General features: G+C 43.0%; 1 protein-coding gene across 1 annotated transcript in view; it reads right to left on the bottom strand.

Annotated features, from left to right (window-relative positions):
- Nucleotides 1-22,372, bottom strand: part of LOC124789774 (juvenile hormone esterase-like) — a 93,665-nt gene that overhangs the window by 36,144 nt on the left and 35,149 nt on the right. The window contains exons 4-5 of the mRNA XM_047257240.1: nt 15,221-15,406; nt 2,047-2,246 (exon numbers count right to left, since the gene is read on the bottom strand). Of these exons, the coding sequence (XP_047113196.1) occupies nt 2,047-2,246; nt 15,221-15,406 (386 nt within the window). The remainder of the gene's footprint in view (nt 1-2,046; nt 2,247-15,220; nt 15,407-22,372) is intronic.

Genomic DNA, 22,372 nt, shown 5'->3' on the forward strand with positions numbered 1-22,372 from the left:
CGGTGGAGAGACAGCAAAGAAAGGAAGCAGGACAGTCACAGAATGATTTGGCCAGATGGCTTAGTGTGAATCGTTCTGTTGTTTCTCAGATATGGGAGTGTACACAGACGGAAACTGTGTCCTGAAGACCAGGACAGAGCCGACCACGTGTGACTTCAGAAGAGAGGGCCGTTATTTGGCGGTAGGGGCAAGGCAGTACCGCCTTTGTACTGCACGGCAACTGGCATGTGAGTTCGCAGTATCCACTGGACGTGTTATATAGAGGCAAACGGTCTCGTGAAGGCTTCAGCAGAGTGGCCTTTATTGTCGGAGACCTTCTGCATGTCTTCCATTGACGGGTATTCACGGAGGGGTACGTCTAGAGTAGAGTGATCAACATGCCACCTGGGCGCTCGAACACTGGGCCAATTTTGTTTTCATAGATGAGTTCTGATTTAGTCTGGAGAGTGATTATCAATGGATTCGCATCTGGAGGGAACGTGGAACACATTGTCTAAAGAGACTGAATATTGTGGGCAAGGATTACGTCAACCTCTGGGCCCTTTCTTCGTGAAATTGTATGGGTGAATGGGCAAGGTTTAACTACTGACACCTATGGTGACAAGATCTTGGGACCTAATTTGCGGTCGTTACGAAGTGTTTTGGGCCCAGATGGTAATTCTCGACCTCATAGAACACGGGTGGCTGATGTTTTCTTGGAAACGGGATATATTTGCACGCATGGCGTGGCCTGCTCACTCTCTCGATTTGAAACTCGTAGACCATGTCTGGGGTGCACTAGGGAGACAGCTTGCATTACGTCAGTATCCACCAAAAACTCTCCAAGACTGCCAGCAGTTCTGCAGGAAGAATGGGCGTTATTGCCTCAACATGAGACTGATGACACAATTCACAAAATGCCCCTGACAAGCCTACAATGCTGCCAGAGGTAGTCACTCCACACACTGAGCACATTAACCAGTTGTCGGAATGTGTGTGCAAACCCATTAAGTAGGAAAGAAACGAAGAACATTTTTGAGCACCGTTATGCTTTCTACTTTACTATTACCTGTTTATACTATTTCGTGGAAAAAATAAACACAACCTTCCAAAATTTCCTTTTGTTGCTTTAATTCTGGAGACCAGTGAACGAATTACAACTGAGGTGGAAATCGCCAAGGTCAAGACGGAATTGACAAAGGATGCTGGCACTGTGAGAACTAGCAGCAATAACTAGGGTGACTTCGTGATAGATACCTTAGAGAAAGAAGCGACGACCCTCAATACACCCCGAGTAAACAACATAGTACTAATTAGTTTGGTCTAAGTAAAAGCTTTAGACAGTGATTGGTACAGATTCCGACAGGGAAGAAGACTGCATTCATTGGCGTTTTTTCACGGGCTGAAATGGCCAGACATAGAAAAGATAGATTTTGCATGGAGGCAGATGGAAGAAGGAGCAGCCAGCTGGGTAGATTCCCTGAATTTAGGGTGACATACGACGAGTTTGAAAGTGCTTTCATAGAGAAATATTGGTCACAAGAAAGCAACAAGAGGTGAAGCATGAACTGAAACTACGAACATACAATAAACAGACGTTAACACACAGTGCTAACTACCAAAGCCGGTTCTTTTATGCACTAAAACACCGTACAGATTAACGTTTAGTGATTCTTACAAAACCTGTTACCATTGGATTGTTCCTCTTAAAGAAGTAGTGTGACTATTTCTTTCACTCTCCTACTTCTTTCCTGTTAGTATTTCGCCTCTACCGAGCACAATGACGACTAGACGTTGAATTACATACCAGTTCACTTGTTTACTATATTAGTTCGAAATTTCACTAGTCATTTGAAATTTTTGGTAAGGAAAACTTTCTTTCAACTGTTGAAGCAAGTCTGTCGCTGTTGTGCCAAGTTGACGCTTTTCAGACTTTCTGCTTTCAATGTATTTGAGTAATGTGAGCGTGTGCGCATCTGCACATGTGTGCGTACGTGTGTATGTGTGTGTGTGTGTGTGTGTGTGTGTGTGTGTGTGGGTTATCGCTTGTGCCAATATGATACGTACCTCATCCGTCAAGAAGACGGAGTGGTCAACGCCCAGGTCCACTGCGTCGCGAGAACGCAGGAATTCAACCAGCTCCTGTGAGTCATTCGTTTCCAAGCCAAGTATGGATCCCAGTCTGAAAGCGTTCCAGCGGGCCTGCTCCAAGGTATTTGGACGTCCGATGAAGTTGCCGCTCTGAATAATGATCCTTGAGAAGAGTCCTGTAGGAATTCAGGCCTATGTCAAACAATATTCATGAAAATCTTAAAATGAGAAGTAGGAGATAGGTACAAGGTGAATGGTTGTTACATCTTATCATCATCGTCATTGTCATCATTATCATAACCGTCCTTAAGGATTAGGCCTTTTTGTCTCTTCTGCGTTAGAACTGTTGACCCCATGTCTTTAAGGGACGTCTAACGTTTTTCTTTCCTACTCGGACACATTGTTTTGCAGGTTTCTTATTCTATTATTAGACATGGGTTGGACATGGTATTTCCAAAGTTGTCTCGTGTTTCTCATTTTTAGCTGGAATGGGATCAACATTTAGTTCTTATCTGATCCAGTAACGAATATCACACACCAAGCGTAGGAACATCATCTCTGATGATACGATTCGTCGTAATTTATCACCAAGCAACAGCAAAGGCAAAGCTATTACTTCCTAACATTTAATTAATATTTATTTTAGTGCGTTATGTTTCAATGTAAGTTGTGTTGCTAAATAAATATCTGAGCAATTTTAGTTCTCCATACTCTTACTTGGGAATTCTAAAATTGCCACGTAGGTATTTAACCTCTGTTACTCGTTCAATTATTTGTTTAGCTATAATAATTTTAGTTCTTATGGGCTCCAGTTCTTGAAATTCCATCACATTTTTCACATTTTTTATCTGTCGATATTCTCATTCCTTATTTAGTGGCTATTTCATTCAAATTATGCACCGTAATTTGAACCTTTTCTTCAGAGTCTTCCGTTGTAAACTGATTATAAACAGTAGCAGCGCAAATTAAAATTATTACCTCTTAATGTGTCACTTAATATAATGAGCCATTTACGAATGAATTGCCAATGTAAACACTGAAAAAGATGTGGGCAGTGGGCAGCCTTTTTCAACTACTTTATTACTATTGGCAGATTCTGCCCTAGTTCTTACAGTGAGGATCCTCATTTTCGTATTTTTTTTAATGGCTGAATTACTGTAATCAGATGCGCAGAGATTTCGATAACATTTTCAGTCTAACCTTGTCAAACACCTTTTCATAATCGATAAAAATATAATGTTGGTAATCTAAATTCTGTTCTTTCTACAGTTACCTGCGTCAAAGTGAATAGACAGTAGATGATCTGCCTTGTCTAAAACCATGTTACGTCTCAGATATACGTACTTCTACGAAAGGCATTAATCGCTTTTCATAATTTCAGTGTACAGTTTGTAACAGAACGTTTTTGGACTTACTTCTCGGTAATTTGCGCTTTGTGATTTATTGCCTTTGTTGTAAGCTCATATCAAAGCTTCATTTCTTTCGTCCACGATGTATTGGCGAAGCCAGCGAACATTCATAAAGTTTTAAGGTCATTCCTTTAGTTGATCAGGTGCATATTCACCTAGTTAAATGTTTATACTACCAGTGCGCAATGACTTTTTGTTTTTTGCTTCTTCGGTCAGTTTGTGCAGTTTTTTCATTAATATCGTACTTAAAGAGTCGTTGACATTGGTGGTTTTTTTCCTGAAACTTGTTCAGTATCAGTTCGCAAGCATTCAAAGTATTACAAACTTTCTTTTCCGAATATTGTAGTTAAAGTTTGGCTCTGAGCACTATGGGACTTAACATTTGAGGTCATTAGTCCCCTAGAACTTAGAACTACTTAAACCTAACAAACCTAAGGACATCACACACATCCATGCCCGAGGCAGGATTCGAACCTGCGACCGAAGCAGTCGCGCGGTTCCAGACTGAAGCGCCTAGAACCACTCGACCACACCAGCCGGCACGTGAGCCAGTGTGACCAAAAATTTCATTTTCTGATTTTGTTTATATTCAGTAGTAAAATTTACTGACAGCTATTTCCCAAAATTTCGTTTTCGAAAAAACGTGGGAAGTGATGGAAAAAATATATGTTGTTTAGTGTTTTCTGCCCACGTTCCCTTTCCCAACTTTTTGATGAATAAAAGTTTCTACACCGACAAGAAAAGGGTTCCTGAATGTTATCTTGCCCCAAGAAAACATTTTCATCTTCAGTTGTAAAACTTGAAACGTAGACGCCGTAACATGAAACGTAGACGCCGTAACATATGACTGGCGCATTGACTCTAACAATTATTGAGAGAATTGATCTATGTTGTGTGTCTAGAGCTGAAATGTCTGTTCAGGACCTAGAAAAGGAAGATCTTGAGAGAAAATTCTGAGCACAATTTTGGAGTATTATGAGAAGGTGTAATTGAATGAAATATGAGGTTAAGCTTTAAATTATTTTCTCGGAAACTACTTTTTCTGACCCTTCTGTTCCTTTTCCTCAGAACATTTGTACTATAATGGTTTAATATTTGCCCCATATGCTTCCAATGTGCAACAAACAAACACACAGAGCTAAGATATATAATGTTTTGTTTAAGACAAATTGTGTAAATGAAGGTGCTGAACTTGTACCGATTCCCTTCAAAAATACAAACAACCTTATAAAATCTTTTTTATCAAAGGTATTCAAAATTTGTTACGTATAGTGGTTTATATTTATGTAGACATAACACAGATCAACTTTGGCGATGATTGGTTTAATAGGTGATGAGGAAAAGGAGTAAGTGCAGATGTATTATAATTGATATTTTTATAGTAATTTTTAAAATCGAAGGAAAAATTTTGAAAACTGAATTTAAAGTTGCATAGCACTATTGCTAAAAACCACATAAAATTTTACTTGTTCAACTTTAATACCTTAGGCACACTGTTCCATAGCAAAAGAAAATGCATTTCATGCAAGTCCCCCCTAATCCTCACCTCCACGCACTCGATATGTAGCGCATGAACAAATTAGGCCGCAGATTCAAACAGAATCGTTTGTTGCTGGACCCAATACGGTATCTTACCAATCTAAATAGAACCTCCGTTTGACCCGCGACATACAATTAAAATTGTCACTACTAGTGTACCATTAACAACTGCTCTGTACCATTTTAACTACGTCTAAAAAAATTCATAGGCGCCATTACAGCGCTCCCAGACCGTTTCTAGTAACTCGCAACAATACATTCTATGGAAATGAAGTCTAGTTTTCATTGGTTGAATCAGAGCCAAAATCCATCACATCCATCCAGCGCCACCTCCAGCTAATTAATGTCTCCTCAATCTGAGATCTCTGTCTACGAGGGGTGATCGACAAGAAATGCATCGAAGTTTCTCTCTCTGTCAGTTCTGGTTAAGAAAATGCGGAATTTGTTGTGGGACATTGTAAAATATTCCAGCTTCAGTACGTATAGTTTCATGATGTTCCAATTGGTGGCGGCGCTGTAAGTGTCTTTCAAAATTGCATCTGTAAACGAGATGCGTTCCAAGCAGAGAGGTGACCTTGAGTTTCTTCTGGTGGTAATCCAGAGCATCGGAAATATTCATTGTTAACAGAGTACCTACGGAGACCTGACAATGAACGAAAGCAGGATGTCTGTCACCATTGCAACAAGATCACGGAGACCTGTCGTATCTCCCGCATGCTGGCTGACCGAACACAGCTGCGACTCCTGAAATTTTGGAACGTCTGGTCACTCTCATTCGAGGTGATCGAAGGTTCCCAAACAAAGACGTAGCGGAGTTACTTATGCATTTCGTATCTGATAGTAACAACGTTTTGTGGAACTCCGCCAACGCAAGGCCTCACACAAGTCTGCACACCCGAGAGGAGCTTACATGACTTCACTGGACTATTCTTCCTCATCCGCCATACAGCCTGGATCTCGCATCTTCCGACTTCGATCTGTTTGGCCAAGTGAAGGTTGCATTCCGTGGGAAGCATTACGTCTAGGATGCGGAGGTTACTGATGCAGAAACCTTCGGCTCCGTCGTCGACCTGTAGAGCGGCAGTATGCGGGCATACAGACCGTCGCAATAAGAAGCATTTAAAGAAGATTGTGTTGAAAAATAGGTTTTTGTAGGCAAAAGAGTGGGGAATAATGTGGTGTTGTAATCCCGAATAAAATCAACGTGCTTTCATAAAAAGAAGGTTACTTTACTTACTGAACGCCCCTTGAAACTAGAATGTACTCACTCACAAAACTGAAATACTAGCCCAGAACAGTGAAAATGACGTAAACCGAAATCCACGACCGCACTCGGAAACGTACGTTGAAAATCTTGAAGCCTTCTGTACCAAGAGGATAAACTAAGAATCACCGAGGACCACTCACTCCCTACATCATAAATGCAACACTTAAAATGTGATCTCCTCTCCGCAGAGCTCAATCCTTGGTGCCTACAACCCCGAGAGCTTTCAGTCAACTCCTTACACCTTCAGCACTTTAAAACACTACCTCCGCCTTAGAGGGCACGTAGATTATCTCCAACAATTCCGAGGTCAACACGGCAATTTCTGATTTTGCACGCTCCCAGCCGGTACATAAAATCGTTTCAACCTTCAAGCCATCCAAACATCGACCTCGGGGGCTGTATGCAAGCATTTTCATTATCCACTTCCTTGTTTCGCTTGTAGTCCTCAGCAAAGTGCTGCGAAGTGGAAGGATTTATAAATTGTTCATTTCCATCAAGTTCTGGCAAACAGTTGCCATAGTGGTGAAGTTAGTAGCACTCAAGCCAAAATAGTTGTCTCGAATCTTGCACAACACTAATTTGGGACCGATCTATTGAATCTACACTCTTGGAAATTGAAATAAGAACACCGTGAATTCATTGTCCCAGGAAGGGGAAACTTTATTGACACATTCCTGGGGTCAGATACATCACATGATCACACTGACAGAACCACAGGCACATAGACACAGGCAACAGAGCATGCACAATGTCGGCACTAGTACAGTGTATATCCACCTTTCGCAGCAATGCAGGCTGCTATTCTCCCATGGAGACGATCGTAGAGATGCTGGATGTAGTCCTGTGGAACGGCTTGCCATGCCATTTCCACCTGGCGCCTCAGTTGGACCAGCGTTCGTGCTGGACGTGCAGACCGCGTGAGACGACGCTTCACCCAGTCCCAAACATGCTCAATGGGGGACAGATCCGGAGATCTTGCTGGCCAGGGTAGTTGACTTACACCTTCTAGAGCACGTTGGGTGGCACGGGATACATGCGGACGTGCATTGTCCTGTTGGAACAGCAAGTTCCCTTGCCGGTCTAGGAATGGTAGAACGATGGGTTCGATGACGGTTTGGATGTACCGTGCACTATTCAGTGTCCCCTCGACGATTACCAGTGGTGTACGGCCAGTGTAGGAGATCGCTCCCCACACCATGATGCCGGGTGTTGGCCCTGTGTGCCTCGGTCGTATGCAGTCCTGATTGTGGCGCTCACCTGCACTGCGCCAAACACGCATACGACCATCATTGGCACCAAGGCAGAAACGACTCTCATCGCTGAAGACGACACGTCTCCATTCGTCCCTCCATTCACGCCTGTCGCGACACCACTGGAGGCGGGCTGCACGATGTTGGGCGTGAGCGGAAGATGGCCTAACGGTGTGCGGGACCGTAGCCCAGCTTCATGGAGACGGTTGCGAATGGTCCTCGCCGATACCCCAGGAGCAACAGTGTCCCTAATTTGCTGGGAAGTGGCGGTGCGGTCCCCTACGGCACTGCGTAGGATCCTACGGTCTTGGCGTGCATCCGTGCGTTGCTGCGGTCCGGTCCCAGGTCGACGGGCACGTACACCTTCCGCCGACCACTGGCGACAACATCGATGTACTGTGGAGACCTCACGCCCCACGTGTTGAGCAATTCGGCGGTACGTCCACCCGGCCTCCCGCATGCCCACTAAACGCCCTCGCTCAACGTCCGTCAACTGCACATACGGTTCACGTCCACGCTGTCGCGGCATGCTACCAGTGTTAAAGACTGCGATGGAGCTCCGTATGCCACGGCAAACTGGCTGACACTGACGGCGGCGGTGCACAAATGCTGCGCAGCTAGCGCCATTCGACGGCCAACACCGCGGTTCCTGGTGTGTCCGCTGTACCGTGCGTGTAATCATTGCTTGTACAGCCCTCTCGCAGTGTCCGGAGCAAGTATGGTGGGTCTGACACACCGGTGTCAATGTGTTCTTTTTTCCATTTCCAGGAGTGTAGATGTAAAATTTTACTTTAATATTGTAATTTTTTTGTTTGTAGCGTAAAAGAAACCGACGCATTCTGTTGACACAAGGTGTAGCATAAAACATGTAATCGATAGTTTTTGTTTTGGCTGATTTATTTTGGCCGTCCCTAGATACGCATTCAGAAACGAAACTGGTAATACTTGCCTAAACACCGGAAAAAACTCGCCTGTCGAGTCTGCTCGTATGAGAGACATCCAGTATATACAGGTTGCAGTCACTGTACTGTGTCTACCGCCTATGGTCGAAGTCAACATGAAATAACCACTCACAGGCCGCAGGTGGCAGCACTGGCAGTCGAGGGTGTATAAAGCGTTCTGGGGTGATGCAGAAAACAGTGTAGCAGTTTTTATAATGCGGAAATGGAGAGATTTACCTGACGTTCAAAAGGGTACGACCGTTGGCAATAGGGGCAAGGATGGAAGCGTTTCCGAAATGGCTTAATTTATAAATTCTCCGCTTGACGCCGTGGTTAAGTTATACAGTGCTTGGCAAAATGGCGCTGTCCAAAACTGGCTACGAGGCAACAGTGGTGCACCTTGCTCCATAAATGACAGTGGTGAATGGTAGCTGCGGAGTTGCGTATGGCCAACAGGCGTGCAACTGTTGAGTAACTAACCCCACTCAGATGAACAATGCGGATACCAACAGTGTTTCCTCAACGACCGTTCATCGAACGCTGCTACATGTTGGTCTCTGCAGTAGGCGACTGGTCCATCCACCCATGCTGACTGCTGTTCACTAGCGACGAAAACTGGAACTCGCACACCAGTATTGCAACTAGACCTCCACTGAGCGACGACAGGTAACCTTTGGCATGTACAGTGTGAAACGTCTGAAAACAAATTCCCTGCAATAATTGTCATTCTGGAAGGCACAATGGCTCAGCACGAGTTGGTCTATCACTGAGAACCATGTCCTTTGTTTTTCCTCGGCACAGTGACACTTATCAGCAGGACAAAGAAACGTGCCAAACAGCTTGCAGCGTAGGGTTTGTAGTATTAGTGATACATTTCCGTTATTAGTAATCAGAAGACGCTCAGAAGGCTCCTGTGTGTATCTTCTGTTTTGATTCTGTAGGCAGTAATTTGTCTTTAAGAGGGGAGCAGTGCTGTGTAACATTCATTCTAGCGTACAGCAATGCCCCACTGACGAATACATAGATGTATTGTACACCATCAGCCATTTGAATGGGATCGCATTGTGGGCTTCCGGGAAGCAGACTGGAAGTATTGACGGAATGCTGCACATGCTGGACGTAATGTATCGGTGGTGATTAGCTGCCCTCATCAGTGCCCTGTGGAACATTCCCACACATGTAGACAACATTCTGGACGTCCGCATAATACAGGTGCAGGTCAATATCGACGCAGCATTCGAGATGTGGCCGACCGAACATCATTCACGGTCGAAATAGGGGCCCGTATAGCACCTGCTGTGCCACTAGGGATCATTGGGAAGCGTCGACTTGCAGCAGGGTTTCGATCACATGTCGCTCCGGCTAGGCTACCATCGACACGACGACGCCGCCAGACATGGCACTCTGGTGCCATGAAAGAGTTAACTGGAGAGTGGAATGGCTCTCCATTGTCTCTAGTGATGAGAGTAGGTTATGTCTGTGAGCGAGTGACAGACATTTAAGGGTATGGTGGAAACCTAGTGAGCTACACATTCCAGAGTGCATTCAGCCACGATGCTCTGGTCCAATTTCAGGGTTCGTGTGGGTGGAGTCATCACTTGTGACTGGTGGTCACATTTTTTGTTTCTGCAGGGTAAAGTAATCAGTGCGAAGTCTCTTCTCTCCCTGCTACTGCCATTTATTCGACAGTACAGTAATATACTTTCTCAGTAGGACAGTGCAATTCCCCACACGGCTGATGCGACGTAACGTGTTCTTCACGGTGTAAAACTATTACCCTGGCCAGGAAGATCACCAGATCTCTCGCCAATTGAAAACGTAGGGCCTGCAAGAATCATTACCGAATTTCAAGAAAAGGAACAGGATGCTTGGACAATCTATATCAGGCTACCATTCGGGACGTGAATGTGTATACGAAAATGCACGCCGGCTTTGCCGCTAAAAAGGAGTACACTTCGTATTGATGCGACTATCTGGGAACCATTTACTGTGACTTATGTCCTTCATTTGGTGCGAACGGAATTAGTTCGTGCCTCAAGATAGGTAGCCCAATGAACAGAATTCCAAATAAGGTTTCTGTCCCTCTTTCCCAGGAAGTTCATGTGTGCGACTTCTATGAATCACACACTCTTATTGACGTTTGTCGATTGATCGCCTGAGCGTGGTGAGATGCCCCATCCACCGATGTGTCTACTTTCTGTATGTCTTACGGTTTTCACACACAAGGTACTAACAAATAATCCTATATTTAAGAATGAACTGCAGTAGTTGAATAAAATCAAAATTTTTTGGTGGACGTACTCTGTTGGCTGAGTAGGTTGACTGTAATTACTTGAAAGGCCTCATCAACACGTACATGCACGTTGCATACCTTTCTTATGTAAGTAATAACGCTGATTAGTTTTACTTCTTAGATACGTGTATTGTCGTATTGCATGAAACAATGGCAACAAGTAATTTCAGGTACCAAAAAATTAACCTCTGTTCTAGCTTTTGTACTAAATTTTCTTTTCAATAAAATTATATATTTTCAGTTTCATAATTTCATAAAAAATATACCAATTTGCTTGTGATTTTTAAAATTTTATACTGTACAATAAATGTAGTATTATTTATAAAATGTTAAAGCCCACAGTGGAGGCAGTGGAAAACTATTAACCGTCTTTCTAAGTTCTTTCAAAACGGGATAAAATTAATACAGTGACTTGGACTGAAAAAGAAAAGCACTTTTTTTACATTTATTTAAATAAGGAAGTAGTAACTAGTTGATGAGGAAGAGCTAGCTAGACCTTTCCAGTGAATTATTGGTTCTAATCAGACCCTCGAAAACAATCTTTCTGCCCATCTCCAGCAGGAACTATTCAGCACTGCGTCGTCGTGCCGCTCTTTTATCGCATTTGATGAACAAAATGATGAAGGAACATACGAGATTTAAATCGGCCAAATATTCATCACCAAACGTATCTTTACTGCCCAACTAACACTGCCAGAACAAGAAACCCAAGATGAAATCGAGCAGTACTGAATGCAAGCTTGAAGGTGAACATTACTGCTGTAAACAGCAATTACCCTGAGTGAATGGAATACATTTGTTTCCAAACAAGACACTCAGGACATATCGCCAATATTTCGATGGTTGTGCAGGTACGGCGATAAGGGATCGAACGATATGCAATTACTTTGTAGCGAACCGCCGAAAATCACTGGCTCCTTGTACCAAAATTCTCAGAAAATATACGTGAATACCCTCCGAACCTCGTCGAAGCATTACCTGTTCGCTCCGTATACTGGTGTGCCAGATCTTCCGGCACAATTTAAACTGCCACTCGCGCAGAGACCACTGCACTGTCATGGCCGCGTGGATGCGCCGTCTAGTGTGGCTGAGACAACTCAGTCTTCAGGAAAACACTAGGTGGGGGGATCTGGATTCGGCGGCAGTGCAATAAGAAGAACCATTTGAAATTGCTAAACTTGTGACTTACCTCCGATAGGCCATCTGACCAAATAAGCAAAGAACGCAGAAGGGGAGAAGGAACCGCAATGATACTTCAGGGGTTAGAGGATATGTGTTGTTATTTCAGTGGTCGTGGCATCGAGTTGAATTTACAAAGAACTTACCAGGATGTTGCACACCATCTGGCCAGGATGCATTCACTGGCCCAGATGACATGGACGTCAAAAAGGTATTGTATCCTAACCCAAGGCAAGTTGGCCAACAGCTACTGTAACAGGTCCCTGATATCCTGGATGCTGGCAGTCGGATGGAGTTGACACTGGATCTGCTCCCACACACGTATTCTTTTGGGAATAAATGTGAGGTTTTTTCTGACCTCAGGAGTGTCTCAAGGTCACACGCTGCTCAACATTATCCTGTTGAAATTGCAGTCCGATACTGTCGTGTAAGGGACGAGGACTGTGACGGCACAACAGTACGACACAGACATCTTAGCTACCCGGCTCACCAGGAAGTAAGATGTCTGTGACGTACTGTTGTGCCGTCACAGTCCTCAGCCACGACATGAAGTTATACCACAGAGCTTCTCACGCCATAACGCCAGGAGTAATATCACTACACCTTTACAAAACATTGTAAGAATGGGACTTCTATCTAGGCCACTGGCGTAGTTCAGAGCTGTGATTCATCTCTGAATACAATGCGACACCACCCATAGTCGGTCTATGGTTCTATAACGCCATGGCTCCAAATGTACGTGTTTGTGTTGTGGTGGTAATGCCGACCTAAGGTTGGCGTGGTAATTCAGTACGCAGGCTGCTGGTAGTCTCCGAGCAACGGTGAGGGATGACACAGAAAGTCGCAGGGAGTCCATCACTTATTCTGGGATGGTAGGTTCAAACGCGAAGCGGTTAAAATGTGCTGGTCATATGGGGTCGATCGGAAGTTAGACGAATGAGTCTGCCCTCACGTTCCGAAGTAGTCTAACATTGGGGCATTGTCCCATCGAATGCCCCACAGATTTAGATATTACGTGATTCGACCAGCTGGCCCAATGAAAACCCACGATCGGCGTCCTTTAAAAATTTCCAGGAGTGAAAACGCTGTCTCGCCCGAGTAACTGACACCTACGTGGTCTGCAAAGCGATCACTCGATATCTGATACTGTTCGCGCCCCTTATATACCCAACCTCAACTGGTAACAACACTAAACACGAACAACAGTAATTCACATGGTGGCCATTCTGTCACAGAGAACTGCAGATCTGTTGTCTACACACTTGCTGATAGTGTGTACTATACGAACTTACAGTGATATCCAACCATCTCTTCCGTGTTATTTGCGTTCTTTCACGCAGTGTATTTCTCCGTTGTTTTTTAAGGCAATGCTGTTATATGATTGGTGATTGCAAGACTGATTTTTGGAACCTATTTTGTGAGCAAGTGGATGTTTGAACAATATAAAACGGTCTTGCTATTGCACTCCTTCACACAGCTATTGCTCTGTTTGAAACATAGATATTTTTCCTTAGCATATTGTGCTGTATTCACAACTTCTGAAGCTGTGATCCACACCAAGTGTATTGTATTTTTTTTAAATGTTTCAGATCTTGGATTGGTTGTTAAATTATAGAAATTATATATTTAACAGGTTTTATTATAATCTTATAAATATTACGGATTCAAATAGAGAACTTGTTTTCCTTGTTCAATAACGACTACTGTCTTAATTTTGATACCTGAGATTATTAAATCACTGAGAGCGGTCTCCAGCTAACGCATCCATCAAGTCAACCAGTCTCTCTTTCCTTGCAAGTAAAATGCCATCAGTTTCGCTACCAGAGTTGCTATGTACAGCACATTCAAAGCCCTGATGGTGTTTCAAGTGAGTGAAAGGCGATACGTAACGATGATTTATCGATGAATCTCTCTCAGCAACAAAATAACATGCTTTCAATAACTGGGAGCGGTTTCTGAAAAATCTTTTCGGTATTTGATTCCGTGACGTTCATTAACCGTCAATGTCTTAAACAATAACACTTAATTCATTACAGTACTGCTTCGTAGTATGTTCTAGTTTTCTCAGAAGACACGCATTGCTTTAGGGGGGACGAAAGTTCGAATTCCTGCCCAGACATTCAGATTTATGCTTCCCGAGATTTCTGTAAATTGCTACAGGCAAATTCTGGGATGGTTCCACTGAAAGAGCACAACCGATTTCCTTCCCCATCCTTGACACAGTCCTAGCTTGTGCTCCGTCTCTAATAATACAGGATGGAGTTACATTTTCCTGGAGACATAGTGTCTCAACTTTACCTTCTATAAGGGTAGAAGATGTAGAATAGAATTAAAACTTGTGTCAAGGACGGGACCTGAACGCAGACCTCTTGCTTACCAGGCAGATGTGTATGAAGTGCAGTAGCCTGGCATTGTGGTTGACACAGCTGCATGGACTATGCTACTCCAATGCTCTCCCTCCACCTCCATAATGTGTGAACTGAAGTTTGTGATACAGAGTACATTGGACTAGTGCCTGAGTGGTGTAGTGCATATGCATCTGCCCGGTATGCACAAGGCTCAGATTCGATTCTTGACCTTCATTCATTGCTTCAGTTTCTGTACTTGTCTCATGATATCGATGTAAACGAGGTGTTAAACTATAGTCTTCATACCTTCCTTTCTTACCACACAGGAGTTTTGATGACGGGAAACATTCCGTCATTTTCTTTTATTTGACATTTTTTCATGCTTTTGAGGGAAAATAGTAGGAAAAATGTAGGTGTAAAAAATAAAACAGAAATTCAAATGCATCATCAAATCAGATAATGGGAAACTAGCTACAGATGGTCAAAGATCAATAGGCAACAACTTGGGCTGGATTAAAAGAAACTGTGTTCCTTTTAATGCCTCAAGCGAGTAAATGTTCTTAGAGCGAAGCGCTTTTTCTATGGTCAGTTTCTTTAACATCCTTTGTATCCTTATACATGCCAACATTTCATCAACCTGCTATGTTCTAGTCCTTCTACACAGACTCTTTTCTATTAGAGAATAATGTATACATGCCACAGTTTTAATAAACTGATTTGACTTGTGGACCAATTGGAAAAGAAACCTAGTAGGGCTTTCTGGAGTCGCAGAATTGTAATTATCTTCTTTCCTGGTGTGTTAAACACCCATGTAGACGCATGCCTTACCAGTGATGGTGTTCAGTTTAAAGCACCATTGTAATATATGCAAACGATCAGTGGTGTAAGAGGTAGAGTTTGGTGTGAACACCAGTGAGTACTGACCTGCAGACAGCGGTGACACCAGGTGGAAGGACGCACACATGGCACCAGCACTCTCCCCAAACAGCGTGACCAGCTGAGGGTCGCCGCCGAAGCTGGCGATGTTCCTCTGCACCCAGGTCAGCGCCAGCTGCTGGTCCTTGTTGCCTGCGTTACCGGGAACCACCTCGTCTCCCGTACCCAGGAACCCTGTGAAACATGCGGCTTTACGGTATGTTCTCTACTTGAATCTCGCGTCAGGCTGTAGCAGATGTCCACTAAGTGTTAGCTGGGCGAACACGAGCACAGCTGAGGAGGGGTGCACAAACAGCTGACACGCTGTCACTCCCACCGCAGGAGCTGCAGGGGCCGAGTGCATGCGGGCATGGGTGACGAAGCAGCTGGTGCATAAGCAGAATGCATGCATTATGGCTGTTAAGTCGGTAGCTTACTTTGCCCATGAGTAATATGAGGAGTGAGAAGGGCACCCCTGTCGCATGAGGTAGCATTGTAAATACCCGCATATCTCGCCCTATTCGGATGTAGAAGTTCATGTTTCTTATTCGGTAAAACATTACGATTTCTAAAAGAAACTAGGAAATGGTCACATGAACCATAACATTCTCTGTCCTTCCTTCATCGCCCCCTGTCTTCTGTAAGGTTGCTAAGGAAATGACTTTTGACTGCAACAAAATCTGTGTTTCCTCAATATTAATCCTCGCAGTAACGAGGGGAGAAGGGAGGGAGGACTTTATGCTCACCATCTGAAAATATTGTAACATTATCAATCATTCTATATTTTAAAATTCTGAAAAATATTTATCGTTTGTAATGAGTACTTCTACCAAACTGCGCAACTGTTTAAAGTTTTCAGTTAAACTTAAACCAAAAATTTAAGTTTTCGTGGTAGACCTTACTTTTCCCAATGAATGTCACATTCAATATTCTCAGATCCGGAACATTAGTTGAACGTCAGTATCTCTTTAAAAATTATGTTGTGACTAAACAACAGTTGACGAAATTCGAATTTTTATGGTGGGCATTAAAGTATCCACCTCCCTCCCGGTACTACACGTTACTGAAAATGTGTTGATATTGCTAAGAGTGTGCTAAAAGATATTTTCAGATTTTTATTATCCATATTTTATTTTTTTGGGGTGAGCATAAAGTACCTCCTTCTCCCCCCGATGGTAATGAGTGTTATGGAAGATGCGTTGGTATTGTTAGAGGTAAACAAAACCCAATCATCGAAAGTGGAAGAGTGCAGGATCTGTCCTCCAAATTGATTGAAAATTCCTAAATTTGTGATTAACTTCTCATGATCAGGGTGCACAGTGATGCAGATTTTTTTTAAGCTGTAATGTTCACCGTTGACTCTAGAAAATTATTTATTTCTCCAATCAGCAGCGAACATAATGATTTTAAAGAAAATTCTTAACATGTATCAATGTAGCCTCGTTCCTTCCTGTAAATAAATCCTGTATTTTGGAAGTTTTAAGTCACTTAAGAAGTAACAGGGAAAAGAAAGATTTTTTCATTACTTTTTCGTAGCCCTCTGTGATATATTTGGCCTAATCTGCTTTACTATTTAATACGCATAGCAAGTTGTATAGTCTCTTAGAGAAAAAAAAAGAGGATGTATATTATTGTTGTGCTCCTCAAGGTGAAGAATGGTTTGATTTAGCTCTCGATGTTAGTTTTCCAGGTGTAACTATTGCAGACTACATGCATTTGAGCTTGCCTTCCTCAAATAATTTTTATCCGTATACCATCAATGCCCACCAACCCCACGCACACTCACACACTTGTTTCTATTACCAAACTAGCTATCATTAATATCTAACGTTGTGTCCTGCCAACCTATCTCTTTTTCTAGTCTGATCATTTCTCTCGACTTGATTCAGAACCTCTTCACTGGTTAGCCTATCTCTCCACCTATCTTCAGCATTCTTCTGCAACATTACATTTCAAAAGCCAGTAAACTCTTCGTGTACGGATGTTTGACTTGCATATAACGTTACACCATAGGCAAAAACTTTCAGAAAATACTTCCTAACATCTTGGATATGGTACAGTTCTCTTTTTAGGAAAAGCTTTCTTCCCTGTTGCCAGTCTGCATTTTATATCCTCTTTATTTCACGTTGTTTGCTGCTCAAAACAACAAAGTCATCTACTATCTTTATGGTCTCAATATCTAATTTACTCTTTTCAAGAGAATATCCATTCTATTTACCTGATCTTTCAAACCCTTTTCCGTCTCTACCAGAATTACAATGTCATCAGCAGACCTTAATTTGATCCATTTTTTCCCTAAATTTTATTTCGTTTCCCAAATTTCCGCAAAATTTACTGCTAGATAAGTTTACAAATTGAGCAACGTGAGGGACATGCTACAACATTTACTCTCTTCTCATCCACTGCCTTATTAGATTTCCTTCAAGTTTTATGACATCGATACAAGCTAGGAGCAACGTTTCGGTCCCTATATCTTATCCACGATAACTTAAGGATTCCAATGAGTGTGTTTCAGTCAACATTGCCAAAGATTTTTCTAAATTTGTGAATCCCATAAATATGGGTTTCCGTTCCTTCAAACTATCTTGTAAGTTATGTCATAGAGTCAATATGGACTCTCGTATTCGTACATTTTTCCAGAATCGAACCTGAACCTGTCGCAGTCTAAAATAATGCACAAACATACCGAAAAGAAAATACTTCCGATTAAAAGAAAAGATATAATTTTTTTGCGCTGAAGCCAGTTTGAAACAAGAGCAAAATGGATAGGAAAATGAACAAACAGAGAAGTAAATGAGGTCAGGAGTGCTACTACTGAACTAAAGACTGTTTTGAAAACGAAGATTGTGGTGTTTCTGAAATGGAGATCATAATACCAGTATATACGGCGTATTATGATGTGGACAGATGGAAGTGGTGTCTTAATGTGACAGCCATTAAAAATCTGAAAACTACTCAGCGATTAAAAGAGAGATGTGTGTTGCAGATTTAGCTTCTCGTAAGTTCATACTTTCGTATTTTACTCTGTGTCACTGAGGAGTGCACTGTGGAACAGTGTGGTTTCCAAAGGGACACTTGAGGCATATTTCTTACCAAGACTCTGTCTGTCAGTTGACAGTTATCCTTAAACATATATTTCGTTTCCTGAATTCAGGATTACTTTGATCCTAAATGTATGATTACAGGTGGTTATTACGAAAAAATGGGACTTAATTAGGACGATGTTTGACGTAGCTGAACACTTGAAGGGAAAACGCTTCGATGACTGACGTCATTTATTACTTTACACAAAGTGCGCCCCCTTAGCTGAGTGGTCAGCTCGTATGATTACGCTGCAGTGGTAACAGGTCCCTTTCCCGGCCGGGTCGGAGATTTTTTCTGGTCAGGGACTGGGTGTTATGTTGCCCTCATCATTTTCATTATCGTCGACATGTAAGGTGCCCAATGTGGCGTCAACTAAAAGGACTTGCTACTCGGTGCTCGAACTTCTCCAAGTGGAGTCTCCCGATTTCTCAGTGTCATACGATCGCTTCATTTCACTAAACACATATAGTATGAAATAGTTATAACTACCAGATTTGGTTGATTATTGTTGTTAACTGTTTCCAGACAACGCAAATACTAACTAACTCGCTCTATTGGAAGGTCCTTGAGATGATTCACTTTTAGTATCTCTGTAGGTGCTGAAATCATTTCCCTACCTCCTTTCACTGTCCAATTATCATGAGCCTATTAATTTCGCCCTATAGAGCAGAACAGTTGGTAAGACAGGCGCACTATCTAAACAGGTGTCCGGACAACTGTAAGTGTGCCCACCCATCGCCTTTATGATGTCTTGAACTCTGCTGGGGACATTCTCAATGAGGTTTCTGAGTGAATTTGGAGGCATTGTCGCCCGTTTCTCCCAAGAACCGAAACCAAGGAAGAAGTGATGTTGGACGCTTGGATCCAGAGCGAAGTCGGCGTTGTAAATCAGTCTAAAAGTGTTCCACTGTGCTTAAGTCGGGACGCTAGTCCACTTCAAAAATGTGGTTGTTTACATACAATTGTGTCACAGACGCTGCTTTAAGACAGGGTGCATTGTCACGCTGATACAAAGAATCGAAGTTTCCGAACTGTGCCTCTACTGCACACAGTGTATAATGTTTCAAAATGTGTTCGTATCCTTCCGGAAATAGCGTTTCTTAAGTACATTAAGGAGACCACACCCCAACCACGAAGAGCGCTTCCGTACAGCAAAGCCCCCTCCTCCATAGTTCCCAGTTGACACTACACATGATGTCAGATAACGTCCTGAAGGCATTCGTCCGACCGAAACCCTTCCATGGCATTGCCCCAGAGTGCAGCCTCATTTATCACCAGAATTCACTCGTTTTCTGCCATTCATTGCCCAGTGCAGTCGCTCTTTATATCACCAAAAGCATGGCACTTAACTTTGGTTACAGATATGGGTGATTTGTGATGAACTGCTCGACTATCGTACCCCGTTTTTCATATTTCCCTACGCATAGTGATTGTGTTGGGTTAAGTGCTGTTAGCACTAACTGGTGTCGTCCGAAAAACGACGGAACTACAAGTAAGGACATTCGCTGCCTGACGAAGCAGTGAATGAGAGACGTCGGCGTAGACACCACCGCTACCGGAAGATTACTTACGTCTGAGAGCAGCACCACTCAGACAACTCCGCAATCCTCGCTTACGACGACAGGAACGTTTTACAAGGAATCCCCTTGAGTGGGAGGTCGCAGAAGACCGGTGATGTTTACGGCATTCGAGGCCCCACTCATTGTATACCACGCACCTACAATACTGGCTGCTAATGGCAGCAGGGGGGCGGGACTGGAGGTAGACAGTGGTGAGCGCAGTATCAGGCTAGGGAGCGTAGTTGAACTGCTTAGTTGGCGAGTAACTGACTATAGTGCTAAAGTACTAGAGGTGTTGACACAAAGTAGAGCAATGGCGACAATAAACAAAGCAGACGTTGCATAATATCTACAACAACAATCACCGAATTTAACATTTCATTAGAAACAAACCCAAAAAATGTACATTGGGATTAGAATGATGACGATATGTGCTTAACAAGTGAAAGTCAGACTGAAACATGTGTCGAGCCATAGAGTTCATCATCCTTGTCGGACAGGGAGCCACAAATCCCGTCTCCAGTGAAACGCACTAAAGGACAATCGTTGTTCAAGAAGCGGGTGCTAAACAAAATTACGTACATCAAAGATCATTCGCAGTGTATAAAGGAAGTAATTACGAAAGTATTTCGTATAAATACGCAGCAATATTACCGTGTAGTTCATAAGAGAAGCTACGAATACTGAAGGGATGATAAGAAGTACTTGTTACAAAAACTGGTGTTTGCATGTTTCGAGGATGCTCGATGTACTTTGTGCGATGTGCATGACAGTGATGTGTATCAAATTTGGTGCGAATTAGATTACATTTTATAGGGATGCAATGGATGGTTGCACAACTTTAAACGGTGCTAGAGAATTGGAAGATGTCAGATAAGGAAATTTCAAACAAAGTGTCAACTTGACGATGCACAGAGAACTGCGGAATCGGCCAGAAAGGATCCTTTCTTTCAGGAGTGCTAGTTCTGCAAGGTTCGCAGGAGAGCTTCTGTAAAGTTTGGAAGGTAGGAGACGAGGTACTGGCAGAAGTAAAGCTGTGAGTACCGGGCGTGAGTCGTGCTTCGGTAGCTCAGTTGGTAGAGCACTTGCCCGCGAAAGACAAAGGTCCCGAGTTCGAGTCTCGGTCGGGCGCACGGTTTTAATCTGCCAGGAAGTTTCATATCAGCGCACACTCCGCTGCAGAGTGAAAATCTCATTCTGGAAACATTTTTACTATCATAATTGTTTATACTGCACCTTCAGATGGGCATTACTGAAGACTAAACTTGCGACCTCGCAATCAAAGGGTTTCTTGTTAGTCAGATCCAACTGCACTATTTGTAGTAGAAGCCAGAACAGTAAACCGAAGTTTAGAGTCAACTGAATATTGAGATATGACTATCATTCTGTCTTGTGTCCAAAGTGGCAAGTTACAGAGTTCAACGATGTAATATATACGAGTACGTAGTCATTTTTGTGCACATGGACTGCTTCAAAGTTAAGTATTTTATGTTGTTCAAATTTTAATAAAGTGATTTAATATTTTGCGTGTGCTGCTGGTCGATCTCCTCCAGACGTGCATCATGTCTGACATGACCTTCTACAGTGCCGCCGCAAATGTCTCCAGCGTTTCTCCGTCCGCCACTACACTTTAGTGCGGCTCCTTCCGCTGACTGCACGCGATTTCTTACAACCACCTTCTGCAGTGCTCGAAGGTCCCAGTCTGTCAGTGCGTGAGGTCTGCCTGGTGTTGATGTAACTGTGGTCGTTTTTTCCCATTTCCATTTCACGATGACTTCGTCTACAGTCGACTTGGACAGCATCCAAGGGTTGAAATCTGCTGTTAATCTTTCACTACAAAACACACCCCGACTGCTTCTGTAGTGCGGGTCCGCCTCTTTTGATATGTGGAGGTCAATTCTGCGTTAAGCCGTCGGCACACGGACCGTGCTGTCGAACGTTAACGTGCAGCGTGGCAAGTTCAACGTGCTGCTCAACGCTCAGGAACGATGCGACTTGTGCATATGGTACGTGGGACCCAAAGTGCTATACGCGATCGCAACGCACTCCAGCGGCAGTTGAAGGATGCTTCTAGTTCGTAATCACACAGTTTACTCAACGGTCGCGCGTAAAATTCTCGCGCTAGCTCTATTAAAACGCAAATTTCCTCCATCGTCCACGAAAAGGAAAGTACCATGTCCAATTAATAAGGAAACAGGCTTATAAAAGTTCCATTACAAACAGTGCATTACAAATTTGGAATACTTCTCTGCATAAGATAAACATTATTTCATCATTCCCACATTTTAGTAAAACCCCAAGGTCAGTCTCACTTGATCACTGTTCCTACGCAGTAGCAGAATCTTTGCAACATGTGAACTACGAGGCGTAAAAGAAAAAGGAGCAAAACATCTTCATACAAGTAGCGCAAGCTGTCCTGTGGATTAAGCCAATCCAACAAAGTCAACCCAAAAAAAAAAAAAAAAAACGGTGAACTGCATAAGATAAACATTATTTCATCATTCCCACATTTTAGTAA

This window comes from Schistocerca piceifrons, chromosome 3 (assembly GCF_021461385.2).
Source record: "Schistocerca piceifrons isolate TAMUIC-IGC-003096 chromosome 3, iqSchPice1.1, whole genome shotgun sequence".
Taxonomy (NCBI): domain Eukaryota; kingdom Metazoa; phylum Arthropoda; class Insecta; order Orthoptera; family Acrididae; genus Schistocerca; species Schistocerca piceifrons.